Below are 26,958 nucleotides of genomic sequence, written 5' to 3' on the forward strand. Positions count from 1 at the left end.
GCCTGTGTTCCCAAAAAACTTGACTTAGGGATGCTGAAATTTGAATGGCATATACTTTTCATGTGTACCAAAATATTCATATTTGGGTTTTCCTTCAAGTGTTTAAATATGTAAAAGCCATGCTCAGCTCGAGGGCCGTATGTGAAAGCGGACAGACAGCTCAGCTGGGCCAGTTTGCTAAGCCCTGTTCTCGGGCCTGAAGCAGTTACCCTTAATAAAGCCGCAGCACTTAGACACTCTAGTGGTCCTGAAATAACCCTAGCCCAGGTAGTGTTTGGTCTAGTGATGTCACAAGGCATATATTCTGCTCCCACACTCTGTGGCTCAAAGGGATTTAATCCCACCCACCCTCTGTCCCTTCCCACAGACCTAGTTCTCTAACATCTGTCTAGGAAAGAGTTTGCTCAGGATGCAACATCAGCCCTGGGCCCCTTCCAGCTCCCAGTTGGAAGGTTTTTCCAAGGATGGAGAAGCTGAAACAGCTGCAAGTTTTTTTCTTCTACAATCATCCAGCGAGGGGGTGAGTTCAGGACTCTGGCAGCTCCTGTGTAAATGTTGAGCAGCTGAAGACAAATCTGGGAACAACTTTGGAGCAAACCCTGCTGCTTCCAAACCAGTGAGAACAGCTTTCTCCAAGCCTGCCTTTATTTTGAGGCCTGGGCTGGGCAAGCGGAGACTGGAGGAGGGTCTCAGAGACCCCTGGGATTCCCGCTCCCTCTGCTGTGTATCTGTGAAGACCCTCAGGGCAGATGCACATCTGCAGCTTCTTAAGTGAAACCTCCTGCCAGCCCTGCTGCCCCTGGTGTTGTGAGCTTGTGCCGGAGGTTTAGCCAGAAGTGCTGTTTGTCTCGTGGAGAGAGTTTCCAGAAACTCTTTCCCCGCCTTTCTGCTTGAATGACCAAGTTTCAGAAAAATCCAATGATAATGTGCAGGCATTTTAAATCTATAACTACAGCTGGGATGTTTAGGGTCACGTAGCCTAGGAGATTTAGGGGACAGGCATGTTAAAATCTGTTACAGAGCTGACCAAAGTCCTCTCAAGCCTGGAATGCTGAGGCCACAGAGAGGCAAGTGGATTGGGCACTCGGAGCTTGTGGGAGAAGTTTCATGGGTGGGACTTTGTTGTCACCCAGTGAGAGTGGGACCTCCTTCCTTTCCTACCACAAATACTGGGCAGGTGTGGTTTTTGGGGTTCCAGTTAGTATCTTCTGTTCATTGGAGACTCAGGTGTTGCCAATCAGGCCAGCAAAGAATGGGTGAGATTATCTTGTTCCTTAGCTTTGGGGTAGGGGGCACATTGGCAGGAGACCATGGTGACAGAGGGCTGGAGGCTTCAAGAGGGAGACCCGGGGGTAGAGCTGGACCTCAGGGGGCCTGGCCTTGATCTTCCCAGTCAGTCCTCATCCTCTCTGCCCACCACCATGCGAACATCCCATACTCACTACATGCCAGGAGGACTTTGTAGTGCTACGAAGGAAATTTTAAAAAGAGGGGAGGGGTTTCTGAGATCTTCCTTATTCCTGTGTAATTCCTGGCATCCAGTTTTGCAAAATAACAGCTGTATGGTACTTTATGAACGAAAGGTATGTTTAAAGCATGTATTGCTTCCAATTCAAAGGAATACCATGTGGCTATTCAAAAGTGTGCATTCCAAAGTGGAACTCCAAGGGACTCTAGCAAGTGCAAATAGCACGAGTGTTATCTGTATTTTTCTCTGTATATTTTATACATAGACTATTATGCATAGGAAATTTCTGGAAAGATACAGTTCATTGATGGTGGTTGCCGGGGAGGGGGCTGTTTCTGGGAATTCTGAGATGGGAAGGGGACTTTTTACTGTCTATATTTATCCTGCTGTTTGAGATATATATGTATATGTTTATATATATATATATCATGGCCATATATCCCATGTTTCCAGTAAAAGTTTAATAAAAACAGAAGAAAATACACAAAAGAAGTCATCGAGAAAGTATTTGGCTTCATGAAAGCTTCCGGAGCTGGTCCCCCTCAGCCTGTTCTGGACATTGAGATATGAAGGATAAAGCAAAAGAAAATACTGGTTATTTCACTCCTGGCAACCCCTGTCCCTCCCACCCCACCCAGCCCGTGCGGCTTCCCTTATCGGAGCCATAAATTCTGGGACAAACAATTGCAAGTCAGCTCAGGGCTGGCCTTGGTGTTTACAGAGGGAAAATGAGGAAACTTTTGGGGTGAAGAATGGCGCCTGGGCTGCTGGGCGTGGGGAAGGACTCGGGGGCCTGCCCAGATGGCCGCAGGGCCCAGGAACCAGACTGTGGCAATTCTGGGGGTTCAACTCCCCAGCTGTCCTGGGATCCTCCACTAAACCAGGCTCACAGCCTCCCTCCCAAGTCCAACTAGAAACTTCAATTTGGAACAAATTAGTCAAGAATTTTGCTATTTCATCCAAGTTAAGGGAAAGAAACCTTCGCTGCCGTGCTCTTTGCAGGACTCAGCTTGCTGGGGGAAGCTAATGCGGCTCGTGGGAGAGGCATTCCATTTTATCTTTGTTTCCAGTAAAATACAGTAGGACTCACCCATCTTACCCACACTGGAATCCTAGTTAATGCTCTAGGTTTATGAGCCACAGAGACCTCTTTTTCCCACCAAAAAACAATCTTCCCTCTACTTCTTGCTTTTAAAAGAAAAAGAAAAGAATGAGGTGAACACAGGGCGATTTCTGTGGCCCTGCCTCTGACCTTGGCACCTCCCCACCCCCACGGATGAGGGTTCTTGCATCATCTTTCATCAGAAGCATTTGCAATGACTCCCACCTGAAGGCCCTTTTAGTCCCTGCACTGCCTGTTCCCAGCAGAGCTGACTCTTCTTTCCGAGGTGTTTGCCCAATCGCTGGCTTCCCCTCCCCCTTTTCTTGCTTTGCGCAAACCCACCTGGCCTTGTCCTTTGGGAACAGGGCATGTGGACAGGCCGACAGAGAGGGACACTGGTGTTGTCCTCGCTGCTCTGCCCAGTAGCGGGTGGGGAGAGATGGGAGAGAGCCCCAGTTGTCTCCAACCACCCAGTGGCCAGTACCTGCAGCCCCCAACCTGTTACAGTGAGTAACCCCCAGTGTCCCCGTCCCCAGACACACTTCCGGGTCATGGTACATGTAAAGACCATCCCCTAACAGCTCAGAAGGATCTTTGGGGAAGCAGGACTTAGACTGGTTGGAAGGGATTTGTAGAGAAGGGGCTACAAAGAGGGCATTCCTGATGGAAATAGATGCAAATGGAAGTTTAGAAGTGGAAAGAGCCACACCATGGGAACTTTTGGGAAACAGGTGACTTCCAAGGATAAGGATGAGATAGAAGGGCCACAGGCCCTCCCCACAATTTCACTCCCCCTTGACATGTTGAATTGGAAGTAAATCTGAAGAATTCAGCTGCACCCCAAAGGTGTGAGCAAGCCTACAAACACAGATTTGGTCTGTTCCAGGCAATAGAATCTTCCAGTAATGGTGAACAGTATGCTGCCTTTTGTCCTGGGGCTGCGATGCTGCTTTAAATATAAGGCTGCTGTTTTTACCTTCATCTTTACACCCCATTCATGTTCAGGGTGGAGGGTCCACCGCAGGATATGCAACCCCCTCCCCCCATTCTAAGCAGTGCAATGGCTTTGGCATCCATAGAAGTATCTGGAACCTGGTTATAGCTGCCTCTAGAGTGTAGACTGGAGATTGGCCTCTTTCAGCTAACCAGCAGCCCCAGCGTGTGTGCGCTGGTTTGGGTATTTTATATACTAGCTCCCCACCCTGGCATGTGGATTTAAATGAACTTACATGCACATAGATACCGCACTATTCAGAGAAGTGTTCAGGTGAATTGCAGGTAGTATTACTCCTCACCTGTGAGCATGGGAGGCCCAAGAACAGCCACGTTTGGATTAGACATAACCACTGATTTTGAATTAATGTAAAGATTTTATCTGATAGAGGTACATTGAGCTATTTATGCATGGTGTTTTATTTACACATATTTTAAACGGATTTGTTTAAATATGTCAGCAAAAAAGGGGGCAGAGATGAAAGGAGAATAGCAAGATGTTTAGAGCTGCTGAGTCTCAGTCATGGGTTTCTGGAAGGTGCCTTTTACTATTCTTTGTATGTTTGAAACTTGTCATTTAAACTTTTGCATCAAAGTTTTTAAAGATCAGAAGTGATTTTTTATACTCATTCAAGGAAACCACCATCCAAAACCTGCTGAGCTGCCGACCCTGAGTTTCCATGAAAAATAGGGTCGGTTCTGTTCTACCGGTGTTGGTTACTGAGCTGTCCACTCCTTGAGGGTATTAGGGGGAAATGATGTCCTGAGTTAATTCCATACAGGCTTTGTGGACCCCACCCCCACTCCAGACTAAAGCCATCAAGACTCTGGGAAAGACAAATCCCATCACCACCAAGGGAGGGTGGCTGGGACCTGAGGGTGGAGTTGGGCAGCCAGGTTGGATATAAAAAACCAAACACGTGGGCCTTGGGCTCTCTCTGGCTCGTGATCGCTCGCCTCCTGGCTTCACCGCTCCTGGCTGGCGGCCAACTCTGAGAGCGCCATTTTGGGATTCCTGATGGGCGGATCGGGTAGGACTCATTTAAAACTTTGTCTCCCACTTTTCTCCCTGAGCTGTTGCCTCTTGCACACTCCTATCTCCATCACACTCAGCAGTGTTGCACCAACTGACTCCCAGCAGCCATTTGTGGGATCTCCTGCTGACTCATTCTTACCTTGCTGTCTGCACATGGTGTGCATGAATGCATCTATGCAATTATTCCACATGTCACGCTGCAGCCTGGTGTGCAAGGGTGGAAGAAAACGGAAACTTTCTGTCTGTATTAAGTGCCTGTGTGTGCCATCAGCTGCTGCTGTTGATATTGCAAAACATGACCCCACAGTTAGAGAAGGGTGGAGAGCTGTCTGTCCCCCTACCGCCTCTGCCTCCTTGCCAGGAAGCCAGTGGGGGAGCCGAGGAAAGCTTGGGAATAACCTGAAATCAACTTGCAAGTTAAAGCGGAGCCTTCATTCCTTTCTTGCTGGCAATTAACAGTGATTTGCTAGGGGTCACATTGTAGCCTGGCTTCTGGTCTTCTGTTATCAGCTGCTTTGGGGGGGGGGATGTTCTGGGCTCGTTATTGGTCAGTTCTTGCTGCTCTGCAAACAGCCCTTTCACATTTAGCTCTTGCTCACAACCACATCCTGTCCCTTTCACATTGTCCTGCTCTGTGCTGAAGTGGGTGTTGGGGGGGCAGTGTCGACAGCCACCCCAGACAGAGGGAGTGAATCGCCAGGTGATGTTTCCCTGGCATTTTAGAGATGGAATGCACCCTGAAGTTTGCTCTCTGTAACCTATTCTCAGAGAACACGGGCTTGGCCCGAAGCTAGTCTAAATCCCGAATGGTCATCTGCAAACGGCTGGCGATGTTCTGCCCTGGCACCAGCCAGGGTGTTTCCGGGCTATTTGTCGCCTTGCCTTTCGTCAAGAATCCTTTTACACAGAAGACATGGGAAGTCACCCAGAGTTCAGGTTTCCTGGTGGCTCACCCAGAAAGTGATAAATGGGCTGTCACCTCCCACACATTTGAGGTTCGGTTCACGGGTGCGATGTTGCCCCACTGTTTGAAGCCACCAGAAGCCCTCGTGCTAAGTGCCCCTTGGAAAAGCCTTCGCATGTCACCTGTGCGGAATTCCTCTTACACTGCAGTATCAGGAAAAGGCTCGTCCTGCCTGAAGAACTGGTATGTTTCCTTTTGTCAGATAAGCATATTGCCTGCCCCCTCAGCTGACTCTGCTTTGCAAGGCAGCACTCATTGGCCCTATTCTTTATAACCTTGGCCTGGGTTTGGGGTATACTTTCTCCCCCCTCCTTTTGACTTGGGTTTTGGTTTCCTGTTTCCATTTTCAGAAGCCCTTTAGGAAGCGGACAGGGCCCGTTTCCCGGCAGTGGCCCGGCGCCCACCTCTGCCTCTGTCTGCAGGTACAGAGCCTTAATATGTCTATACAGCTAAAGAATCTGGGTGCCATGCTACAGCCTGGCCTGCACCTCCCTTTGTCCATGAAAGTTGTCTCTGCCCCATCTCCATTATCCAAACTTCCGAAGCCCACCCCAGGCCCCGTTGTTGGGGTGTTGATCATCCCACTCACTTGTCACTCTCCTCCCCTGCAGAGTAGCAATCAGTAGACTGAACAGGCTCTTACCTGAGTTGGGTGGGTTTCTGGCTTTGTCTCTTTAAAATGCCCCTCACAGCATCTACATCCATTCATGTCTCCATTCATTCATTTGCTCAATCATTTGATAAAGTACTATGGACCAGCTGCTGTGTGTCGGCCACCAAACTTGACATTATGAGTGAGTGGTGATGAGGACAGACCTGGAGGACTCGCTCTCATGAAGCTTATAAAATGGGAAGCTGGAGGAAGAGGGGAGGAGAGGCAGGCCTTAAATAAGCCTGTCATGATGGAGAGCATGTGGAAAGCCCTGGAAACACAGATCAGACGAGGGCAGCCTTGGTTTTGTGGGCTTACCTCTGCTTTTGAACTCTGGGTTAGTAAGTTTGTGCCCAAGACACCGGTTATTACTCCTGTCTGCTCATTTGAATCAACTGGGGAGCTCCCAGGTGCTGTCCCCAGCCCCAGCCTGATTTATTTGATCTGGGGGACATGGATATTAAAAGAACCGAAACTCAGTAGTCCAGCAGGGAGCAGGAGGACCTGGAGGTGCCCCTTCCTGCCCCTTTGCAGTCAGCCTGGTCAGTAGCTGAGGTGGGGGGGGGGCTTGCTCAGTGCTGGGGCCCAGGATGAGGGGACTTACCTGGGCTGAGAGCATGCTCTGCATCACTTTCTGGCAGAGACCTCAACTTCCCCACCTATAAAATCAGGGTATTTCCATATTTTATATAGGATTGTCATAGGATTAAATAATATGTGGGTGGACACCTGGGCACCAGCTGCCTGCCATGTGGTGGTGTGAGCAGACGGGCTGAGTGGGGGTCAGGCCCTCACGCCGGTCAGGGGAGCTCTCCCCAACGTGGGGCTGGGCACTGGATGCCAGGCCAGCGAGCTGGGCTTTGGTTGTAGCTCTGCTACCTCTGTACCCTTAGGAAGGTTACTTCACTCAGTGTCAACTTTTAGGTCGGTTAATATAACCCCTTTGATAAGATGGTGGAGGATTACGTGAGATGAAATTAAGTTACTTAAGTGCCCTGCCCGCTCCCTATAGCCCTGGAGTGTGGGCTGGAGCCACTCTGCTGCTGGCAGAGAGGACGGGGACCCGGCCCAGAGCCAGCCCCGACTGTGGGCCCATGGCTGTGGGTGAACAAGGGACGGGAAGCCGGAGGGCTCAGGAGGCTTCCAAAACACAAGCTGGAATGTCTGAGCCCTGGTGCAGCCCAGAGTCTCCTTGTCCAACTCCCAAAACCTGTTTTCCTGATTTGCTGCGCCTTGTCTAGAACCTCCACCTGCAAGACAGCTCCCGAGTGTGCGAGGCTCGAGGCTCCGACCCGCTGTCACCCAGGCTGCTCCTCCGGGCTCCTGGCAGCTGGCCGCCTGCACCTGTCGGCTCCCAGCACCTGCTGAGCTGCTCGAGAAAGCTGTTTGCTGTTATTGGTGGGGAAAGAGGAAGGCTCTGTTTCCCTAGAATGGATGTTTTCTAATCAGAAGTTGTCCTGACTTTAAACATAATCAGATACTTAACCCAGTGGAAAATCAGACTTTTTCCAACCAGGTTAATCTTTTGTAATCTGTCCTTACTGGAACAGATTTGTTTTCTTCCTAAAGCCATTCAGGAATGTTCTAGTTCCCTGAGTTTCGGCGGGAGGGGAAGCATTGGTTCCCTAGGGTTGCAGTAACAAATGATCACAAACTTGGTTTCAAACAACAAACTAATTTTCTCACCATTCTGGCAGCTAGAAGTCCAAGATAAAGGTGTTAGTGGGGCTGTGCTTCCTCTGAGGACTCCAGGGAGGATCCTCTCGGCTTCTGGTTACACCTGGTGTTTCTTGGCTGTGGCAGCATGGCCTCCGTCCTTGTGTCCCTTATAAGGACACCTGTCATTGCATTTAGAGCCACCCTAAATCCAGGAGGCTCTCAGTGGAGATCCTTAATCTAATTACAGCTACAAAGACGCATTTCCAAAGGAGGTCACGTTCACAGGTAGCAGGGATTGAGACAGGAGCAAATCTCTTGGGGGTGGGCTGCTCCTCTCCCAATGCAGGGGTCGTAATAAACTCATTAATGCTTGGTACCTGGTGTTTTTCACATGTTTACTCATTCAGTCCTCACACCGACCCTGTGAGGTAAGATTCCATTTCCTCCTACTTTGCAAGTGGGAAGGCCACCTACAAAGAAGATACAAACTTGCTGCAATTTGCACAGCTTGTTAGTACATTGCTGAATTCCAGTCAGCCTTTTCCACTACACTGGGGTCATCCTCCATCATTCAAGAATTTAAGAGCTGCAACAGTAAAATAGCTGTAGGGGATAACGTGGTGTTCCTGGCTCCCTTGTATGCATGGGGAATCTTGGAAGAAGACAGACGTTCACAATACCAGGAGTTTTGTATTGCTGTGGATCTCAAAGGTGCAGGAAGCTAATCTCACTGTGGGAAGAGAAGTTAAATGTTGATGTACCCTGGAAGAGGGTTGAATCCAAGGGTCTCTCTCTCTAAATAGTTGTCGCCAGGAAACTTAATAATACCAGTCTCAGCACAGATTGTAAGTTGTGTCCAGAGTGTCCTTCTGTTCTCTTACTGTGTGCCACTGTCCTTCTAAGGTAGGATGTGGTCATCGGCATCTTGTATTGATAAGCAGTGATTATTAATGGATTAAGAGTGTTCTTCCATAGTTACGTACAAATCTAGAGCAAACGATATTCCTGTGGGTATGCCTTCTCTGCTAGACTATTTCAAATGACTGCAATTTTGTTTTCTTTTTTGATATTACTATCTGTACATGAAAAAAAATTGCAGGGGAGGCCTCCTCTAGTGGCAGAGATCACGGTGATTTGAATAGATCCAGACTTACAGCCGTGTTACGCTGGGCAACTTATTTACCCTCCCTAGGTCTATTTCTTCCTGTAAGGGGTGATTTTTATCTACTGTATGTGTTTATTATAAGAAATCAGTGTGATAAACTTTGTCAGTCATTAGGTTGACTTTATTAACAGATTTTTCTTCTTTTGGTTGCATTCTTTCTCTTGTGCTGGTTTATTATTAATAGTAGCATATTTGTGTTATTTACTTAATGTAATCCTAGCTTCATCATTTCAGCAGAAAAGTCCCCGTCATGAAATCTATTCATCTTTGTTGCTGAAATTAGAGCTCATTGTATTTTTGCTTTACTTTATGCCAAATTACATTCTGAACAAGGCAGACAAATATTCCTTTATTCTCAGGGATTTTTTAATTTAATTCACATTTCTAAGTCAGCAACTCCTGAACCAAGTTTAGGATTCAGAGCAAGATGGTTCTGGAGATGCTGAATGTGGGTCGCAACAGCCAGTTTTGAACAGAAAGGACAGGATCCACAGGTGTGAACTGGAAAAGGGGGGATTCCTCACGAAGGCCCAGCCTTAGTGGTATGTGGGGTGCACTCAGGGCCGTGGGCCTAGCCACATGGCTACCAAGTGCAGGAGGGGGTCCTGAAAGAGACATAAGACCAAATAATGGTGCTGTGGTAATCAGGTTTGGGGTCTGAGGTAGACACAATTTAATTTTAGCATTTAAGGTACAGTGACCTTTGTTCAAGAAACTTAGCACATTGCAAATAATCCCACCCCTCTGTCCCCACCCCCTCCCCCACCACCCACGGGAGACTAGAAAATCACAGTGGTTGGAAGAGGAGCTGCTGATGGAGGAACGACAGATCTTAGGATGGCACTGAGTATGAGAGGCATCCTGAGTTTAGAGAGCAGAGTACACGGAACTCTGAAGGATGAAGGAACACTGCTAATTACATGCAGAGTTGCAGCATGCATTCCTGTTTTATGACTTCAAGGAAGACATGCAAATTAGAAATGAGGAGCTAGGGATTTGCCTGTTTGTCTTCCCCAGTGCACTGCTTAGGTGGCCCTGGCAGAGAGGGAGTGGCCACTGCGTGTTTAAAGGGACAGGTGATGTGCAGTCTACACTCGGGAGTTACTTGCTGAACGTCATTATCGTAGATGCAGTCTGGGCGGCAGAGACAGGGTAGTGCACGCCACTGGGCAGAGAGACTGACCACATCTTGGGTTGCTCTGAGCACCTGGTTTAAAGGTCCAGGGGATGATGAATCAAGGAGGGTGTGCTGTGCGTGGGTGTTGACTATAGAACTTGGGAATGCCAGAGAAAAAGGGGCCAAAGATAGCTCCTGGGTGTTACAGTTGGGGCAAAGAGCAGCCTTGGGAGCAGAGAGAGGAGGCGGGTTGGTTGGGGAGATAAGGAACTAGGGGGTCTCTTTGAGATTGGTCAGGAAAGTCTAGGGAGATTTGAATACAAAGCCAAATACAAACCAAAAATATTCCCCTAAACTGAAATCTCCTAAATTTCTACAGTCGGAAATTGTACATCAGCAGTTCCTTTTGACACATTTTGGCTGAAACATTAAATAAAAACAATGATCCAACCCCAAACGCTGTGATACCTTTACAGTGTTGATAGAACAAGGCGCAAGGGGTTTAATGTAGAACGTTTCTGTCATGAACAACTGGCCCTGGTTCATGTAAACACAGCACAGCGTGCACGAGGGACCGGATCTTTCTCCTCCTGTGCATCTACATTAGCTATTTCAGACCACTGCCGTCCAATGAAAATATAAAGCAAAATGCGTATGTCATGTCAGTCTATTTACAGAATTTTTTAACCTTGCAAAGTAGGTGAAATTCACTTGAAGAATACATTTTGACTCAGTACATCCAAAATAGCACTTCAGCATGTCATCAATATGAAAAGAACGTTGAGATATTTGCATTCTTTTTCTGACGGGGATCCTAAGTCTTTGCAAGTTCATTTTCACAGCCCATCTTGCTTCCCAGCAAGCGCCACCTCCCTGCTGCAGCACCGCACGTGGTTAGTGGTCAGATGCTCCTTTGGATTTCATCTTGGAGTGAACCCCTCAGAAGCAAGTTTGTTTCAGGCGAGTCTTTAAAAGACCCGCCTCTTATTCAACATCCCTTATTATCAGGGAAATGCAAATCAAAACCACATTGAGATACCACCTTACACCAGTGAGAATGGCACATATCAAAAAAGCAAGCAACAACAAATGTTGGTGAGGATGTGGTGAAAAAGAAATTCCCCTACGTTGCTGGTGGGAGTGCAAACTGGTCCAACCACTGTGGGAAGCTGTCTGGAGGTTCCTCAGTCTACTAAAAATGGATCTGGCAATTCCACTACTGGGGATCTACCCAAAGGACACAAAAACATTGATTCACAAGGCCACCTGTGCCTCTATGTCTATTGCAGCACTATTTACAATAGGTTAAAACCTGGAAACAACCCAAATGCCCAAAAATAGATGACTGGATCAAGAAGATATGGCATATATACACAATGGGATATTATTCAGCAATCAAAAAAGATAAACTCGTGCCATTTGCAGCATCATGGATGGAACTAGAAGGAATGACGCTCAGTGAAATAAGCCAGAAGGAAAAAGAAAAATATCGGATGGTTTCACTTATAGCAGGAATATAGGGGAACCAAATAAGACATCAGTGTAAAAAAAATAACAGTGCAAAATACAACAAAGCAAAAAACGGACAATTATAAACCAGAGACATCCTGCAGGGGAGGAGGAGGGAGAGGGATCAGAGGGAGGGAGGGAGGCGCACAGGGGACTGAGGTGATGGTGCACGGGTGCCTTGGGGAAGGGAACTCCGGGGACTACACCTGAGGGGGTGGGGGAAGCAAATATTGTTTAAAAATGAACAATGATGTAAAAAATAAAAATTAATTAAAAAAAATTAAAAAAATAAAAGACCTGCCTCCAAGGTACCCACTGAAGGCGATGTGCTTCCCCCCGACCCCCGTCCATGGCCTTGGGGATTCCTATTCCTTGCAGCTTTGGATTAAGTCATTAGAATCCCAGTGAGGGTTTGCCATCCCATGTGAGGTCTTTAAAGCCAATGAAACTCACAAGAGAAGGAAACATCTAGTTACAGGTTTAGTTTTGTGTGAGTCAAAAAAGTTGTGCTCTGAAAAAAAAAAATTGAAAGTCAAAAGTCAATTTTGAGGCAGAAGGAGGAAGAGCTCTGGACACTCCTTGGGCCCACAAGGTCATCACCTTGGTTCAAAAATCCCCGACTTTGGAATCCCAGAAGTTTTTCTGGGAAGGTCGGCATAGGCCAGTTTGAAGGCAAAACCTGATGGGAAACAACATGAGGCGATCAGGACGGAGCTGCCTGACGGGGACTTTGCTGGAGAAACATTACGGTGTTTTCCCTCTGAGTGTTTCCCAGATCTCACTGGACGAGCGCGTGCCCTGTTACCTTCCTCGGATGGTGTAGCGGCAGGATGGGCCAGAGCAGGATCTCTATGATCCGGGCAGACGGGTTAAGGAGGAGTCCCGGAGCCCTCGGTGGCTTTTATTGAGTTTACCGGGTACACGGCAGCCAGGGGTGCCAGGGAGCCAGGAGGATGAGTTTTTTCTCTTTCGCTCTGCTGTTCTGGTCTTCTTCTAATGCCACCTTTTATAAGCCCAGTCTCTCAGCCCAGGTGAATCCCCCCAATGTATGCCCACACCCCACTCCAGGTGCCCGCCATCAGACATGCATTCAGGACCGCAGGGATCCATCATCAGTCCTGTGGCGGGAGGGTGGAAAAGCCTGATACTTTACTTACCCTACAGATTGGAACTTCACTGAATTTCCAGACACCTTTATATTGTGGGTTTTAGACGAGAAACCACGGGCCTGTGATGGTGGTTGTCAAGCTTTTTGGTTGTGACCACAGTGAATATTTTAGGTTGTGTCCTGGGACACAGCCTCAATCATGGGCTTTATGAAAAATGAGGTCCCTTTACTAGATGCAGTTCTGATAGTTCTCTTAGGTTTGTAGCTGTGGTGTTAACTCCCCATGTTGACAGCACACCCCACGAAAGGTCAGGCTCACAGTGTATAAAGCACTGTGGTGGGGTCTCCCTGGTGGCACAGGGGTTAAAGTCTCAGTCCTCTGGCCAGGTTGCTGACCCACAGGGCTCAGCAGACCTCTCCTGTCTCAGATGCTGCTCCCCTTAGCAGTATATTTCAGTCAGTCTGCCTGTTCTGCTCCCCATTCTGTCCCTGGTGAATCTTCTCAACCCCCACAATCTTCTCCGGCCTATACCCCAGTTCTTTTATGCATAAACAAAATCCTAAAAAAAAAAAAATCACTGTGGTGGCCCCTGTATTGGGGAACGTGGGCACTGCACCAGTGTGTGGGAACAGAGACAGCGTCCTAGATCTGCATCTCCCCTTTGGGGTTAAAAGGACCACCACATGTTCCTAGTGTCTGATCTCCATTGTCAGTGATTTCTCTGTAAGGTTGGGCCTCGTGTATTTCAAGAAAACGACCTGCTCCTGTAGGCTTTGTGCTTGGACCTTTCAAAGGAAGCAGGCAGTTACCCTTAGGCCGTGCTGTGGATTGAAATGAGCCCAATAAAGTGGGTGGTTTTTATGGAGCTACCATTTATTCAATCTTCACTTCTATATTAATTAATAAGGACTTTCTGATCATAGTGGCTAAAAATGAGATTATATGTAAACATGGAATTTATGGGTTTATGTAGTTGTCACGTGCAGTGTTAGCTCAGACATGGCTGTGCTGAGGGATTCTAGAAACGTAGGTAGGGCTTTGTCTTTTTATCACCTTTGCTCCCCTCTCGTCACTGGTTTCATCAACTAGAAAGGGGGCGATCTGATGCAAGTATACCTTCTCATGGCTTGGCAATCAAAAAAACTTTACTTCTCCCAAAGCTGGTTAAGCAAATCCTAGGGAAATTTCTGACCTTGCTTGAACCCATCACCAGTTTCTAAAGGATCGCCAGATATAGGCTGCACCCCTACCTGCTACGACTGATATGGGATCCCCCAAATCTGAATATGAATAGACCTTCCTGTTACCGAAAGAGGCAAAAATTTGAAGTAGATGAAGATAATTTCCATTCATGATGATTCCTTGTTCCTGCCAGGCTGCTTGACAAATCAGATTGCTGGGGTCCTTATAAAGGGGTCCTCATGGCTGTCTGCCAGATTACCCATTCTTGTCCACTGGACGTGTGCCGATGAGCAGGAGCAGGGCCAGGTGGCCAGCTTTGTGCACGTGCTCCTGCTTCTCCTCTTCCTAGTATGGAGGACAGTTTTCCCTGCACCCTCCAATAACTTAACAATCACACCCCACCCATTTCATCAGTGGTCCCCCATGCTGGGCTGGCCCATGCTTCACTGAGGACTCAGTGCAGGGGTGACATTCTCACAGTTGTTACCCCGAGTCCAGAACTGCAGCTGCCACCCTCACTTCTCCAGACAGGCTGCCCTGGAGGCCTCACTCCCTTCAGCTAGAGCCTCCAAGTCCCCCACACCCCAGAGGCCATGCCCTGCTTCTTTCCGAGTTTTTGCACTTTCCCCTTCAGTTCCCACTCCTGACACTGGGGACATTTGTCTTCACTGTCCTCTGCTCCTCAACACAGGCCTTGGGGATATTTTATCTCAGACTTTTCAATATGCTTTTTCCTGGATCTTTCCCTATGCTTTGCTTTGCTTTCTTTTTTTAAAGATTTATTTATTTATACATACAAGAGCTGGAGTACAGGCGAAGGGTGTGGGGGGTGAGAGGATTCACCAGAGGCAGAATGGGGAACAGAACAGGCAGACTGACCAAAATTCACTGCTGAGGGGAGCAGCAGGAGAGTCAGGAGAGGTCTGCTGCGCCATGTGGGTAGCTCCTTGGCCGGGATCGAATTTGTGCTGCAGTGGCTGCGAACAGCTTCATAGGTTGCATCTTAACTGCTTGCGCTACCAGGGAGGCCCCCTTATGCTTTGCTTTCAACAAGATGTTGTTTTATTCTCTGACAGTCTGTTTTAAAAAGTTTATCTTGACCTGAAGGTAGAATCTGTTGAATGGGATAAAGACCTGTTGACTGACGCTGGGGTAACTTGGGGCCTTTGGTCTTAAGTCTTCCCTCTGTGAAATGGAGATGATAAAGCCAACTTGCAGGGTGAACTGAAATTGTGTATGCAGGCTGCCTGGTCAGATTCCAGGGTCAGCAAATGTGCTGTGGGCCTCGTCTTTCCCAGTTCAATCTGGCTTAGTTTTTTAAAAAATTGGTCTTCTCGGCCATTCCACTCATAACTGAGTGGCGTAGGGGAAGTGCTAGTTTGAGTCTTTGGTTGAATCCAGGGCCTAAAATGTCCCCCACATCCCCAGGCTGTTTTCCTTCTCAGGTAGGCTGTTTCTGGACATGCCCAAGTGGCCTGGGGCTGGCCTGGGGCTGGCCTGGGGCTGGCTCTAGTAGCTCAGAGACCTTGCGGGAGAAGACCTCCCCTTCCTGCATTTCCAGGGAGAGTCCCACAGCTACGCTCATTGGCTTGGTCTGGTCACGTGTCCATCCCCAAGCCAGTCACTGCATCTGGGGTAGAAAATGCTCTGATTGGCTCTGTCCAAGGGCATCTGACTTCCCACCCTCCCCAGAGTCAGGATGGACATTAGGGTTTTCCCAAGGAAAATTATATACAAATAAGGGGAAGCAGATGCTTGGGAAGGGGGAAAAAATAGGCTGTCTTTTGGGCATTCTTGGGATATTCCTTAAAATTATTCCAGGCAGTGATTTTAACATAAGAGTGGTGAACTCTCTGCTCCAAGGAACAGGCCTGGGATGACTGTCAAAGCAGGCGGGTGGTGGTGCTGCAGGACCAGGGGGCTTAGACAGGCAGAGGGTGGAAAAGAAGTTAAAGAAGTTGGTAGCTACCTCTTAGATCCCACCTAACGCCCTTTCTTGCTCTGCTTTATGCTTCTGGCATTGACTTGAACCTGTTGAGTCCAGGGCTAGAAGTTACAGGAAGCCTTGAAAGGCTTGACTTATTCTCAGCCCTGCGTGTTTCCAGGAAGGTGAGTCCTCAGAGGGGCTTAACCCGAATTCCACCTCAGCTGCCCTTCTGCCCAGACATAGTGGGGTAGTCCTGCAAAATCCAACAGGATATTTGTAATCGATTTTTTTTTTTTAAATTTTTAACTGAGGCAACACTGGTTTACATTGTTTGCATTTTGGAAGTATAGGATTCCACTCCCTTTCTGGTGCTGTTACTTACCATAATGCTCCCACCACCACCCACAGTCCACTGCCATAGTCCATTGTACTCCCTCCCCAGTGGAGCTAGCCCCTCCCTCTTCCCCGCCCCCTCTCCTTCTAAATGCCTGGGTTCAGGCAGCTTCCAAGGGCTAGTTCTTAAGTTTAGCACTTTCTGATCCTTTGTCTGGACTCTCTAGTCCACATGTAAGTAACACCTTCCAGTATTTCTTTTTCCCTCTCACTTATTTTGCTTAGCATAATCCCTTCCAGTCTCATCTGTGTTGCCATAAATGGCATGAGTTTATCTTTTTTGACCACTGAGTAATATTCCGTTATGTGTCTGCACCATACCTTCTTGATTCACCCATCTGTTTTTGTGCACTTGGGTTGTTTCCATAGTTTGGCTATTGTTAATAGTGCTTCTGTGAACATGGAAGTGCAAGTTTCTGATCACTGTTTTGAAGCTGTCCTACTAAAATTAAAATGTACATGTGTTTTAAATTTCTATCCATCTATATCATATAGGAGAAATTTGGGATTATTAGCAGCTGACATTTACTTTATGGGATTATTTTGTGAACTTTACACTAATCCTGTGAAGTGGGCGCTATTATTAGTCCTATTTTTCAGTTGAGGAAATGGAGGCACAGAGAGATTAAGTTCCCCAAGGTCACATAGCTCATATGTGGTAGATCCAAGAGTGAACCAAGATTTAGAACTAAGATTTAGGCAGTGCGAATCTAGAAACATTGTACAGGTAGGAAGGGCAAGGAATCCAGAGAGAAAGGTGTGCCCCATATCACAAGACACCCCAGAGTGTAGAGAGAGCACAAGTACTAGATTTCAGCAGCCAGCAGGCCCAGCCACAGTAGCACGGGCGGTGAGAGGTCTTTGTTTAACCCCCATCTTCCTTGGAGCCACTGTTGGGCACTGAGTCAGGCTGCAGGGCAGGGTGGTGGTGGCTTGGGACTGCTGGGGTGGGTTTTGACCTCTTTGGAGGCAGAAGCCCTAGCAAAACTCCAGGATGAAAAGGCCCCAGCCAGCACATCCACTCAATGGTGTTCCATTACTTTGGCCAAATGTTGGGAAGAAGCAGGAAATCAGAATGGTGTGATTTTTTTTCTTTGCATATATCATCTTTAGTTTATGTCCTGTCCGCTAATATAAACAGCAGTGAACAAGGACAGGCCTCAATTAGCAGCCAAAGCCAGAGCATGGTGGCTGCAGCCAATATATCTTCTCCATGTAATAACTCACTGCTCTTCCAGATGAAGGACGAAGGGGTGAAAACCCCCTAATACCTCTCCCCTGAAAGATGACCACTCTTACTTTCCAGCCTTCCCTTATCAGACACAGAACTTCCCAAACTTTCAAGTGAACTTGAGTGATTCTGACAGTCTTTTGTTCAGAACTTAAATGGTTTGTGCCAGTTGTGTGACTTGCCACCAGGGAGCCACCCAGCTGAAACTTTGCGCCTCCCACCCGCATAACTGGCCTCCACAGACTCTGACTGAATCCACTCTTCTGGCAGATTGCGTTTCAGGAATGTTCTAAATGAACGCAGGGAACAAAGGCCTCCTGGGCCCCAAAGCCTCTTTGTCTGGCCTGGACTCTAGTGGCTGCTAGAACCTGGTGTCTCTCGCCTGCCCTTGTGCCCCCTCCCCTGAACTTCTGGAGTGCCCTGGGGGTCAAGTCTTTCTTACCCTGGCTTTCTGCTCCCAAAGGGAACAAGCCCCTTCCCTGCCCTTTTCACCAGAGCACCATCCCGTGAGAAGTCTCAGCCCTCCCAGCTCCTTCACCTGCCAGGAGCTGCCTCCTGGTGATGAGTATCATGACCCAGGTGGGGACTGGATGGACCTTTGCCAGGGCCTGCTGGATGGACACTCAGCCCAGCCCCCAACTTAACTCAGGAGGCACTTTCATCAGGTTGCGTGCGTGCATGCGCATGTGTGTGTGTAAGTGTGTAAGCCTGTGTTCAGCAGATGTTGTCCAGGCACTGACTTTGAGCAATGCCCTGTTAGTCACAGAGGGGAAACCAAACAGGAAGATGTGGTCCCTACCTACTCGGAGCCTTCAATCTCACTGGGGACCGAGGATTTGAATTCATGGGACAAATAAAACAATAAAGGCGGGAGAATTGCCAAGTAATGCCCATGTACTATTGGCTGGTGGCACATCGGGCCAGGCCTTGTAGGGGTGGCCTGTGCCCTTTCTGCCTGGCTGTGCTCGGGTTGAGGCCTCCGGCTGTGACTGTGTGAATTTCCAAAAGGCCCTATCTGTGGAGGTCTGGTTCCAGCTGGCTCCTTAGCTGGGGTTGGAATTCTGCTTTTGGGGAGGTTTGTTCCATTTGAGAGGTCACCAGTGAGCATCTCGCTTGTTTTTCCAGTGGTGCAAGCCACAGCAAAGCATCTGTCCCATCTCTGCAGCCCACACAGCTCATCGGGGAATGCAGAGGGAGGCCTTTTCTCGGGGAAAGTGTTTTAAGTGATGAGACTCCAAGATAGGTGAGAAAAAGCAGATCTTGCAAAAAGAAATCTATATGACAAACTGATCTTGAAGGTCAAGCTCTGCTGGGCGCAGCACATTCACAGTGCTAGTAAATGAAGCAAAACCTCTCCCCCTCGCCTTTTCTTGGAGATGAAGATAAAGAAAAACTCCTGGAGTATTTATACTGGAGAAAGTTATTTACATTTCTGGCTCTGCCTCCTGGGGTTGAAGCCTGCATGAGCAACTACAGTCTGGCAGGAAAGGGAGTCTCCAAAATCTTTTGGATGCTGATGGACAGTGATAGGAGCCCCCACTTATTTCAGTAGGATGAGGAACCGAGTTCAGTGATGTGTAAACATACAGGCAGCAGCGTCCTTGCTGTGCACACCTTACTGTCAGAGAGAGAGGACTTAGGAAGGGAACAAAAGTATTTTCAAGTGACTTTCTAAATTGGCATGCATCTAGGAAGATCAGAATGGAGTCATATACACTTTGGAAGTTTGATTTTTAAGGAATCTTATAAGTCATTTTAAAAAGTAAAAAATGCTTCCTACAAAGCGAACATCACTCCTTTACTTCTGTTGGTGGTCCTCCCCTGAAGGTTGGTGTCGCCTGGGAAGCTCTGGAAACTTCTGATCCCCAGACCACCCTAGTGAAGTTACAGCAGGGGTAGACCTGGTCCTGGGAGTTTTTTTTCTTTTTTAATCTCCCAGGTGATTCCAATGAGCAGCCAAATGTTGAGATTCGCTGCTTTGCCTTTTTTTTTTTTTTTTAAAGATTTATTTATTTATGCATACAAGAACTGGGGTACAGGCCAGAGGTGTAGGGGGTGAGAGGATTTACCAGAGAGAGAGTGGGGAGCAGAACAGGCAGACTGACTGAAATACACTGCTGAGGGGAGCGGGCGAGTCAGGAGAGGTCTGCTGTGCCATGTGGGCTGCTCCCTGGCCTGGGATCTAACTTGTGCTGCAGTAGGCTGCAGACAACTTCATAGGTTGCATTTTAACTCCTTGCGCCACCAGCGAGGCCGTGGTGTTTTGTTTTTTTTTTTTAATTTATTTATGCATACAAGAACTAGGGTATAGGCCAGAGGTGTGGGCAGTGAGAAGATTCACCAGAGACAGAGTGGGGAACAGAAGAGGCAGACTGACTGAAATACACTGCTGAGGGGAGCAGCGGATGAGACAGGAGAGGTCTGCTGCGCCATGTGGGTCAGCTCCCTGGCCCGAAATCGAACACAAACTTGTGCTGGTAATCGTGAGGATAGCTTCACAGTGCTACGCTTAACCTCTTGCGCCACCAGGGAGGCCCTGCTGCTTTGCCTTTTGTAAACATGCCCCGAGTGGCCGTGGCTCAGAGTGCTGAGAGCAGGCATGGCCAGCCCTTTCAAGACCGCAGGAAGTGCGTGACACAGGTCCCTGCTGTGTCTGTGCAGAATCAGCTGGCAGGGGAAGTGCGTAGGGACAGCCTGCATTCTTACAATAACACAACACGACACAACAGTCATGGAAAGAAACACCTTCTCAAACAAGCAACAGCATTGCATGAGTCTCCAGTGCCTTACGTTAAATAAGTCAGACTCCAAGACCTGTGCAGGTTGCCAGAACCTGGGAGGAGAGATGGGATCAGCCACACAGGGGCCCAAAGGAACATTTCTGGGTGATGAAAATTTCTGTATCTCAGTATTAGTCACTAGTCACCACTCACAACTTGAATGCATTTGACAAAACATCAAACTAGACAATAAAATCAAACTATGTAAATTATACCCTTTTTTGTTTAAGAAAAACTCACTTCCTCATTAATGCAAATAAACAAAATGGGGGCTGTGTACTTCATGAAACATTTTCCAACCACAGGAAGGATACAGCTCTAACACAGGTGGCCACGTGGGTGAGCCGGGGGGCCTTGTACATAGTGACAGAAGCTGGTCACAAAGGGCCTCATACTGTGTGATCCCATTTAGCATGAAATATCCAGAATTGGCAATTTCATGCAGACACACAACAAAATTGGTGGTTGCCACAAATTAGGGAGAGGAAGAAGTGGGGAGCTACTGCCTAGTGAGTTTGTTTCAGATGATTCGAAAGTTCTGGAATTAGTGGCAGTGATAGTTGCCTGACATTGGGGATGCACTTAATGCCATTAACCCCATAAGAAACAACAAAAAGGCCCACATTTTCTTCGCCTGCCAGGTGCACAGCAGGTGCTTGGTAAGCACTCGGCCTGTATTTGGTGCAGCCGAAGGAGGAGGGTTGGGGCTGATGGCTCTCTTCTTGGATGAAGGGAGGACTTGAGGGTGCTGTATTTCCCCCCTCCACTGCCACCAGTAAATGCAGTTGCTCATCACAGAAACTTCCGCCAGGTTTGTAACTTTGCTTGGTCCCAGCAGTTGGGTGGATGCAATTCCCGCGCGCAGAGTCTTGATCTTGGGGACTGTTGGAGTGCAAGGGGAGAACTGTCTTTGTGCTGAAGGACTAGGTCAGCCGAGTTTCATGTTCGGAAGGAAAACCATGCTCAACCTGGGTCTCCAGCAAATACAGCTGAATAAATAAAAATGTGCATAAAACAGCAGGGGCCGCCTGAAGAGCAGCTTTTCCAGCATGTCGGGAAGGCATTTATGGTTGGGAAACTAGTCACCAAAAAGCAAGGCTCCTGGCGATGAGGAAACCCCGGGGAGGCGGTCACCCTAGCCGGCTTCGCCAGCGCCCAGGGCAATGAATCGGCAGCTGAGCAGGCCTGCTCTGCGTGGGCCTTTGGGGTCGGAACAAAAATCTTATTGATGATTTGTCAGAGCCTGGGCAGACAACTCTGAACTTTTAACAGAGCCAGGATGGAAAGCCCACACAAGGGCTTACAGTTTCCAGAATGAACAACACGCTTATTTTTCCCTCCCTCCACGAGAGGACTAGAGGAAGACACCAACATGAGAAGTGGGGGCGGTGGGGAGAGGGAAGGGGGACCAGTGCCTTCCAGCGTCTCAATGAAATGGCCACATTCCTCCCCAGCACCGCCGCCTCGTGGGCTCGGAAGGTTGGCGGGCGCTGGGGCCTGACGTTTGTTGATTGTTATCTCCAAGTCTGTAGCTGGACTCGGGGCGTGATGATGGCTGGAGTCACTGGCCTTGGCCGTGTGGGAGACCCGAACTACGAAGGCTGACCTTTGGCCAGATGGGCCAGGGTCTACCCCAGAGATGGACTTGGCACCCACAGAGGCCACTGGGGTAACTGGCTTTGACAGTGAGGCACCCAGGGAGGCAAATGCTGCCAAAACCCCTGGACGGGGGGCAGCTTTGTGAGGAAGGGACCAGCATGGAACTCCGAGGGTGAGGTGGGGCCCCTGGGGAAGGCGGGTGACATGTGGGCGTTTTGACTATCTGGCTCCCAGCCCCGCCTCTTGTCAGCCTTGGTGCTTACGCTTCAGCCAGCAGAGCCCCTTTAGAGGAAAGGGATGCACCTCTGCTTTCTCCATCCTTCTGGCCCGTTGGTTCCCTGATGGCAGGGACCACGGCCTGCTGGCTCACGTGGCGTCCCCAGGCTGCAGCCACCGGGGCATCTTCTCTTCAAGGCTGCACATCTGACGTTCGCAGCACAAGTCCCACAGCCTCTACCTGTCGTGGGACCCGTGGCCCATCCCCCTGCCTTGTGGAGTTGGACGGAACAAAGAGCAAAGGCCGTGGTCCAGAGACACTCCCTGGCAGTTGGGAGTGACTGTGGTCAGTGGGCAGCTGGTGCTCTGGACCTGGCATGCCTGTGTCTGAGCCCAGTGCCACGCCTAGCTGCAGGGTGACCCAGCTGGGTTGCAGTTCAGTCTCGGGAGCCCGGTTCCACACTGCACTGCAGGGTGGTGGGGAGAATTGGAAATGGTCAGGGGTGCTGCAGTCTCCTGGGTGCCCCCCATTGTGATTAGGTGGTCATTCCCATCTGCAGTAACTGGCCTCCCTTCCTGGTCTCCTCCCCACTCTGTAGCCCACTTGAAAACAGTATTAGAGACCTTCCCCATGGCATTACCTGGAGCCTTCAGGCTTAGGTGCTAACTCCTTAGGGAAATAGATAATAGCCCTTATCATCTGCCCCCCATGATCTCATTCCACAGGTCTGGCCCCAGAGCCCACCTTCTCCCCTTTCACAGCCACCCGCCCCTGTACCCCATGCTGTGTGCCCTGATGCACAGAGCTACTGGGGTCTTCAGATAGCACCCTGTGTGCTTTCAGCTCTTACGTCTTCAGAACATCCCACTCCCTTTACCCAAAACACCTCTGCCTCTTCCTGGTGAGCTCGTGTGCACTCCTCAGGGGCCAGCTTATAAATTCCTTTCCCTGGTAATTCCGAGTTTGTCTGTTTTCTGGGTACCTCCCCAATCCATGGAGACAGTCCTGAATTCTCTCTTCCCTGTGTCCACACCGAGTCCCCTTTTCCAGTTGGTGGACCCCAGGAAGCCTGGGGACTCCACTAGGTCACCTTTGTCTCCTCCTTTTACCCTTTGGCTTAGCACATAGTTGCTCACGTGACAACACAAAGCCTGATTCCAGGAATCAGGGAGCTTTGGGGAAGAGCTGAGGATGTGGAAGTGAAGAGACACTTTCGGTTTTTACTCTTTTTTTTCTTTTTGTTTTGTTGGGTTAGCTCAGAAGTGGCAGCAGTAACAGCCTGGCAGAGAGCAGAGGGTCAGGAGGAAGGCAGCTCCAGGATCTAATTGCCTGGCAAGGCCCCTTCATTTTTCCTTATTTACTGTAGCTCGGTTCAAGGCCCAGTGTCCTCTCACGATCGTCCTTTGTTTTCCTGGTTGGACTTTAAGCTCACTGCTCTTCAGCCAGTTGGGTTCCTGCAGCCAGCAGGAAACTCATCAACAGCTGTTCATAACAAAACAAAAAACAACTCTTAAGGCCCTTGACCTACTGCCGCCTCTTCCCAGAAGCCTTCTGGGCCGGCCAAGGACTCCTGTCTGGCCTCCTCACTCTGCGGTGGGGGCACCTGTGCACCCCCTGGCCTTTTGGTGCTGCGCCCTGTAAACAGCTTCGCCTGTGCTGCTCTGGCCCCCTCAGCGAGCTTGCAAAGCTCAGGCACAAGTCCCCACTCTCCTTTCCAGTTACCCAGTAAGTTTAGGGAAACTTACTGAACTGATTTTTGGGTTCTGAGAGATCTTGGTGGTGCCCTTTCAAAACCCACTCCGTTAAGAGTCTAACTGGATTTAAATAAATTGGAGGAAAGCCAGTGCCTCTTAGGAACCCCGGCAGTGTTCTTCCCGATCCCCAGGGATGAGGCACGAGACTGCTTAGACTCCCCCTCCCCCCCCCAACCCCCCACTTGGCTCCCGGAGGCAGAGCACGCTTGGCACTGACCTCAGTGGAACCTGCTTGGCTCTTGAGCCTTTACCAGGACACTGAATGCGGAGAGAGGAGGTTTCTGTGCTTTTTAAGCTTTGGTCAATTCTTCCACGAGCAGGCCAGCCTGTGAGAGTGGCCCATTCACCTGAGCCAGCTGGCGGTCCCTGGGGTTTGATCTGACAGTCACGCTCCCTCTGCTGTTACCACTTTCTCCCCAGATACACCCTAGCCTCCCCCCTCTTCCTCCACTGGCCTCCCAGTCAATGGCTGCATTCATTCCAAGGAGTCTGGGTTTGCAGGAATGGAGCTCATAGGCCACTGGCCCACAAAGATCCAAGGCGTGTTTGAACAGAAACAGGCTACTGGGCTCTCTGTCTTGGAGCAGGAGTGCGCAAGGGCTGCTTCTTCTAAAGAGGGAGTTAGGGCTGTTGGGCTGGGGAGCCAGGCCTTCAGAGGATGCAGGATGAAGGCTACGCAGAGGTATTGGTGGCGTGTTGCCAAGAGCTCGGCCTTGGAGGCAAACGGGAAACCAGCCCCTTGCCATGGGCCATGGGGGGACCTTATGGGCCTTTGCCGAGCCACCAGGCCCACATCAGCAAAATGGGCATGATGATGCTTACTGCTTAGAATGGTTGCGAACTAGTAGATGTTGAACAAGTTAGTTCCCTCATTTATTCCACAAACATTCATTCAACACATAGAGCCAAAGATATAAGCCAGGTACAATCCTGACTCGCTGAGCTAACAGACTAGACAAGGGGGCGACAAACATACAATTTAAAAATGAGCAGGATAAATAAAACGATTTCTTTCTTCATTGTTGATTTGCTCATTTATAGATTTTATTTTAAAATGTTCTTTTTATGAATTATATAATTCTTACATCATTTTTCATTTTTGCATAATGTATGCATTTTCATTTTGGTTATATTCCCCATACAATTCCCACCCTATTATAAAATGTTATTAATAAATTGTGATTAGGGCTATGAAGGCAGAAATTAGATGTTGAGATAGAGAATAAAAAGAAACATGTGTTTTGGACAAGGGAAGGCTACTCTGAGGACGTGACCCTCCTTTTTCCCTTCTTTTTTTTTTTCTGTAAAGGGGAACTAAAAGAGGATACTACTGGTGGAGAAATAAATAACTGATGATGCCACAGGGTGAGACGAAAAATCAGGATGTCTTACACAGCAAAGAAAACCATCACTGAGTGAAAGGCAACCTACAGAATAGGAGATACTAATTTGGAAATCATATCTGATAGGGGGTTTTATCTAAAACAAAGGGCTCATGCAATTCTGTAGCAGAAATACAATCTGATAAAAAAATGGGCAAAAGATCTGCATAGACATCTCTCTAAAGAAGACATCCAGCTAGATGACCTTGCTAAAAGTTGGCAAGCTCTGCTTAGCCTTTGAAAAGGTGCTCAGACTCACTACTCATCAGGGAAATACAAATCAACACGACAGTGAGGTACCCCCTCTTGCCTCTTTAGAATGGCTGTCCTCAAAAAGATGAGAAATAACAAGTGTTATTTCTACTCCACTAGGGAAAGGAAATTGGTGCAGACGCTCTAGAAAGCACTATAGTGGTCTCAAGGTTCAAAGTAGAACTACCCTAAACAACCAGGATGAGAAGATCACCACACTCTGGCTACTGTTGAGATTCATAAGCTCAGTCAAGAAGAGCTTCACAGATTCATTCTTTGCAACAACCTCAGGAGACGGGCTGGGTCTTCTCCACTTGACAGATAAGGAAACAGCCCGGTGAGCTTGCATCGCTGCCCTGGTTCCCATGGCAGGTGACACAGGCTCTGTCAGGAGCTCGTGGCTGCTGTGTGGGCACAGTCTCCAGCGTGGCCTCTTACTGGTTTCCACTGGTTCTTAGTGTTGGCCACATACTGGAACCACTTGAAAAGGTTTAATGATGACTGGTTCCTGGGTTTCACTCCTAGAAATTCAGGACCATCTTTGTGGGCATCAGGAGTTTTAGAAGCTGTCCAGATGATTCCAGTGCAACCAGGATTGGAAAGGGGTGTTTACAACCCCCAAGGAACTGCTACCTGAGGAGCAGATTCTGAAGAGCCAGCCGGGTGGGGAGGGCCAGAGGAGGGCCCCATTGGCAAAAGCAGTGCCGTGTTCGAGCAGAGGTCTTGGTCACTCGCAGTAACAGCAGTTGTGATGGCGATGCCTCTGCCAGGGCTCTTATCCATCATTTGACCTCTGGATCTATGGCACTGGACCCCTTAATAAGTTTGGGATTTGGTGACAGTTGAAGTGACTCCATCATGGGAGGCTTTTGTTTGCCCAAGCATGGTTTTGGATGGGTCGTGTCTATTTCTACAGAGAAAACATAATCCCCGTTTCATCTCCTTGGAGTGACTATTCACCATCTTTGGGGCAAGGATTAACCACCAGGTCTCTTCTGATAGTTGTAGGTTCACGTTATCCAGACCCCAAGCTGTTTATGAGTGACCTTTCTCAAGGGAGAAAATTCAGTTTCCAGACTCTTTCTGACTGGGTAGACTGAGTTGGACTGCCTTCCACTGTCCCTCCACAAAACCCATGTTTTCCTTGCACTGGGAATCCACATTTTGGCTGGGCACCCCTACATGTTGCCAGGCCACTCCCAAACTCCTCCTTTGGGAATCAGGATCAGTGGGTAGCTCCAGGAGCTGGGAGTGTATCTGCACTGGGCCTTTGGAGAAAAGGCAGCTGCTATAAGGCTTGTCTGTTTTCTGTCCCAGCCCTGGAGCAGCTGCTGACAGAGCTGGAGGACTTTCTCAAGATCCTGGATCAGGAGAACCTGAGTAGCACAGCCCTGGTGAAGAAGTGTGGCCTGGCCGAGCTCCTCCGGCTCTACACCAAGAGCAGCAGTAAGTGTGGTCCTGGGGCTC

General features: G+C 48.8%; 1 protein-coding gene across 4 annotated transcripts in view; it reads left to right on the forward strand.

Annotated features, from left to right (window-relative positions):
- The window catches only part of AFAP1L2 (actin filament associated protein 1 like 2), an 87,816-nt gene that overhangs the window by 26,437 nt on the left and 34,421 nt on the right, over nt 1-26,958 (forward strand). For all 4 annotated transcript variants that reach the window (XM_037497326.2, XM_037497328.2, XM_037497330.2 and 1 more), the window contains one exon: nt 26,809-26,937. In XM_037497326.2, coding sequence (XP_037353223.1) covers nt 26,809-26,937 — 129 coding nt within the window. Of the gene's footprint in view, nt 1-26,808; nt 26,938-26,958 lie in introns of those variants that run through there.

The sequence above is a fragment of the Talpa occidentalis genome, unplaced genomic scaffold (genome assembly GCF_014898055.3).
Source record: "Talpa occidentalis isolate TD23 unplaced genomic scaffold, MPIMG_talOcc4v2.1 talOcc4.8, whole genome shotgun sequence".
In the NCBI taxonomy this organism is placed as follows: domain Eukaryota; kingdom Metazoa; phylum Chordata; class Mammalia; order Eulipotyphla; family Talpidae; genus Talpa; species Talpa occidentalis.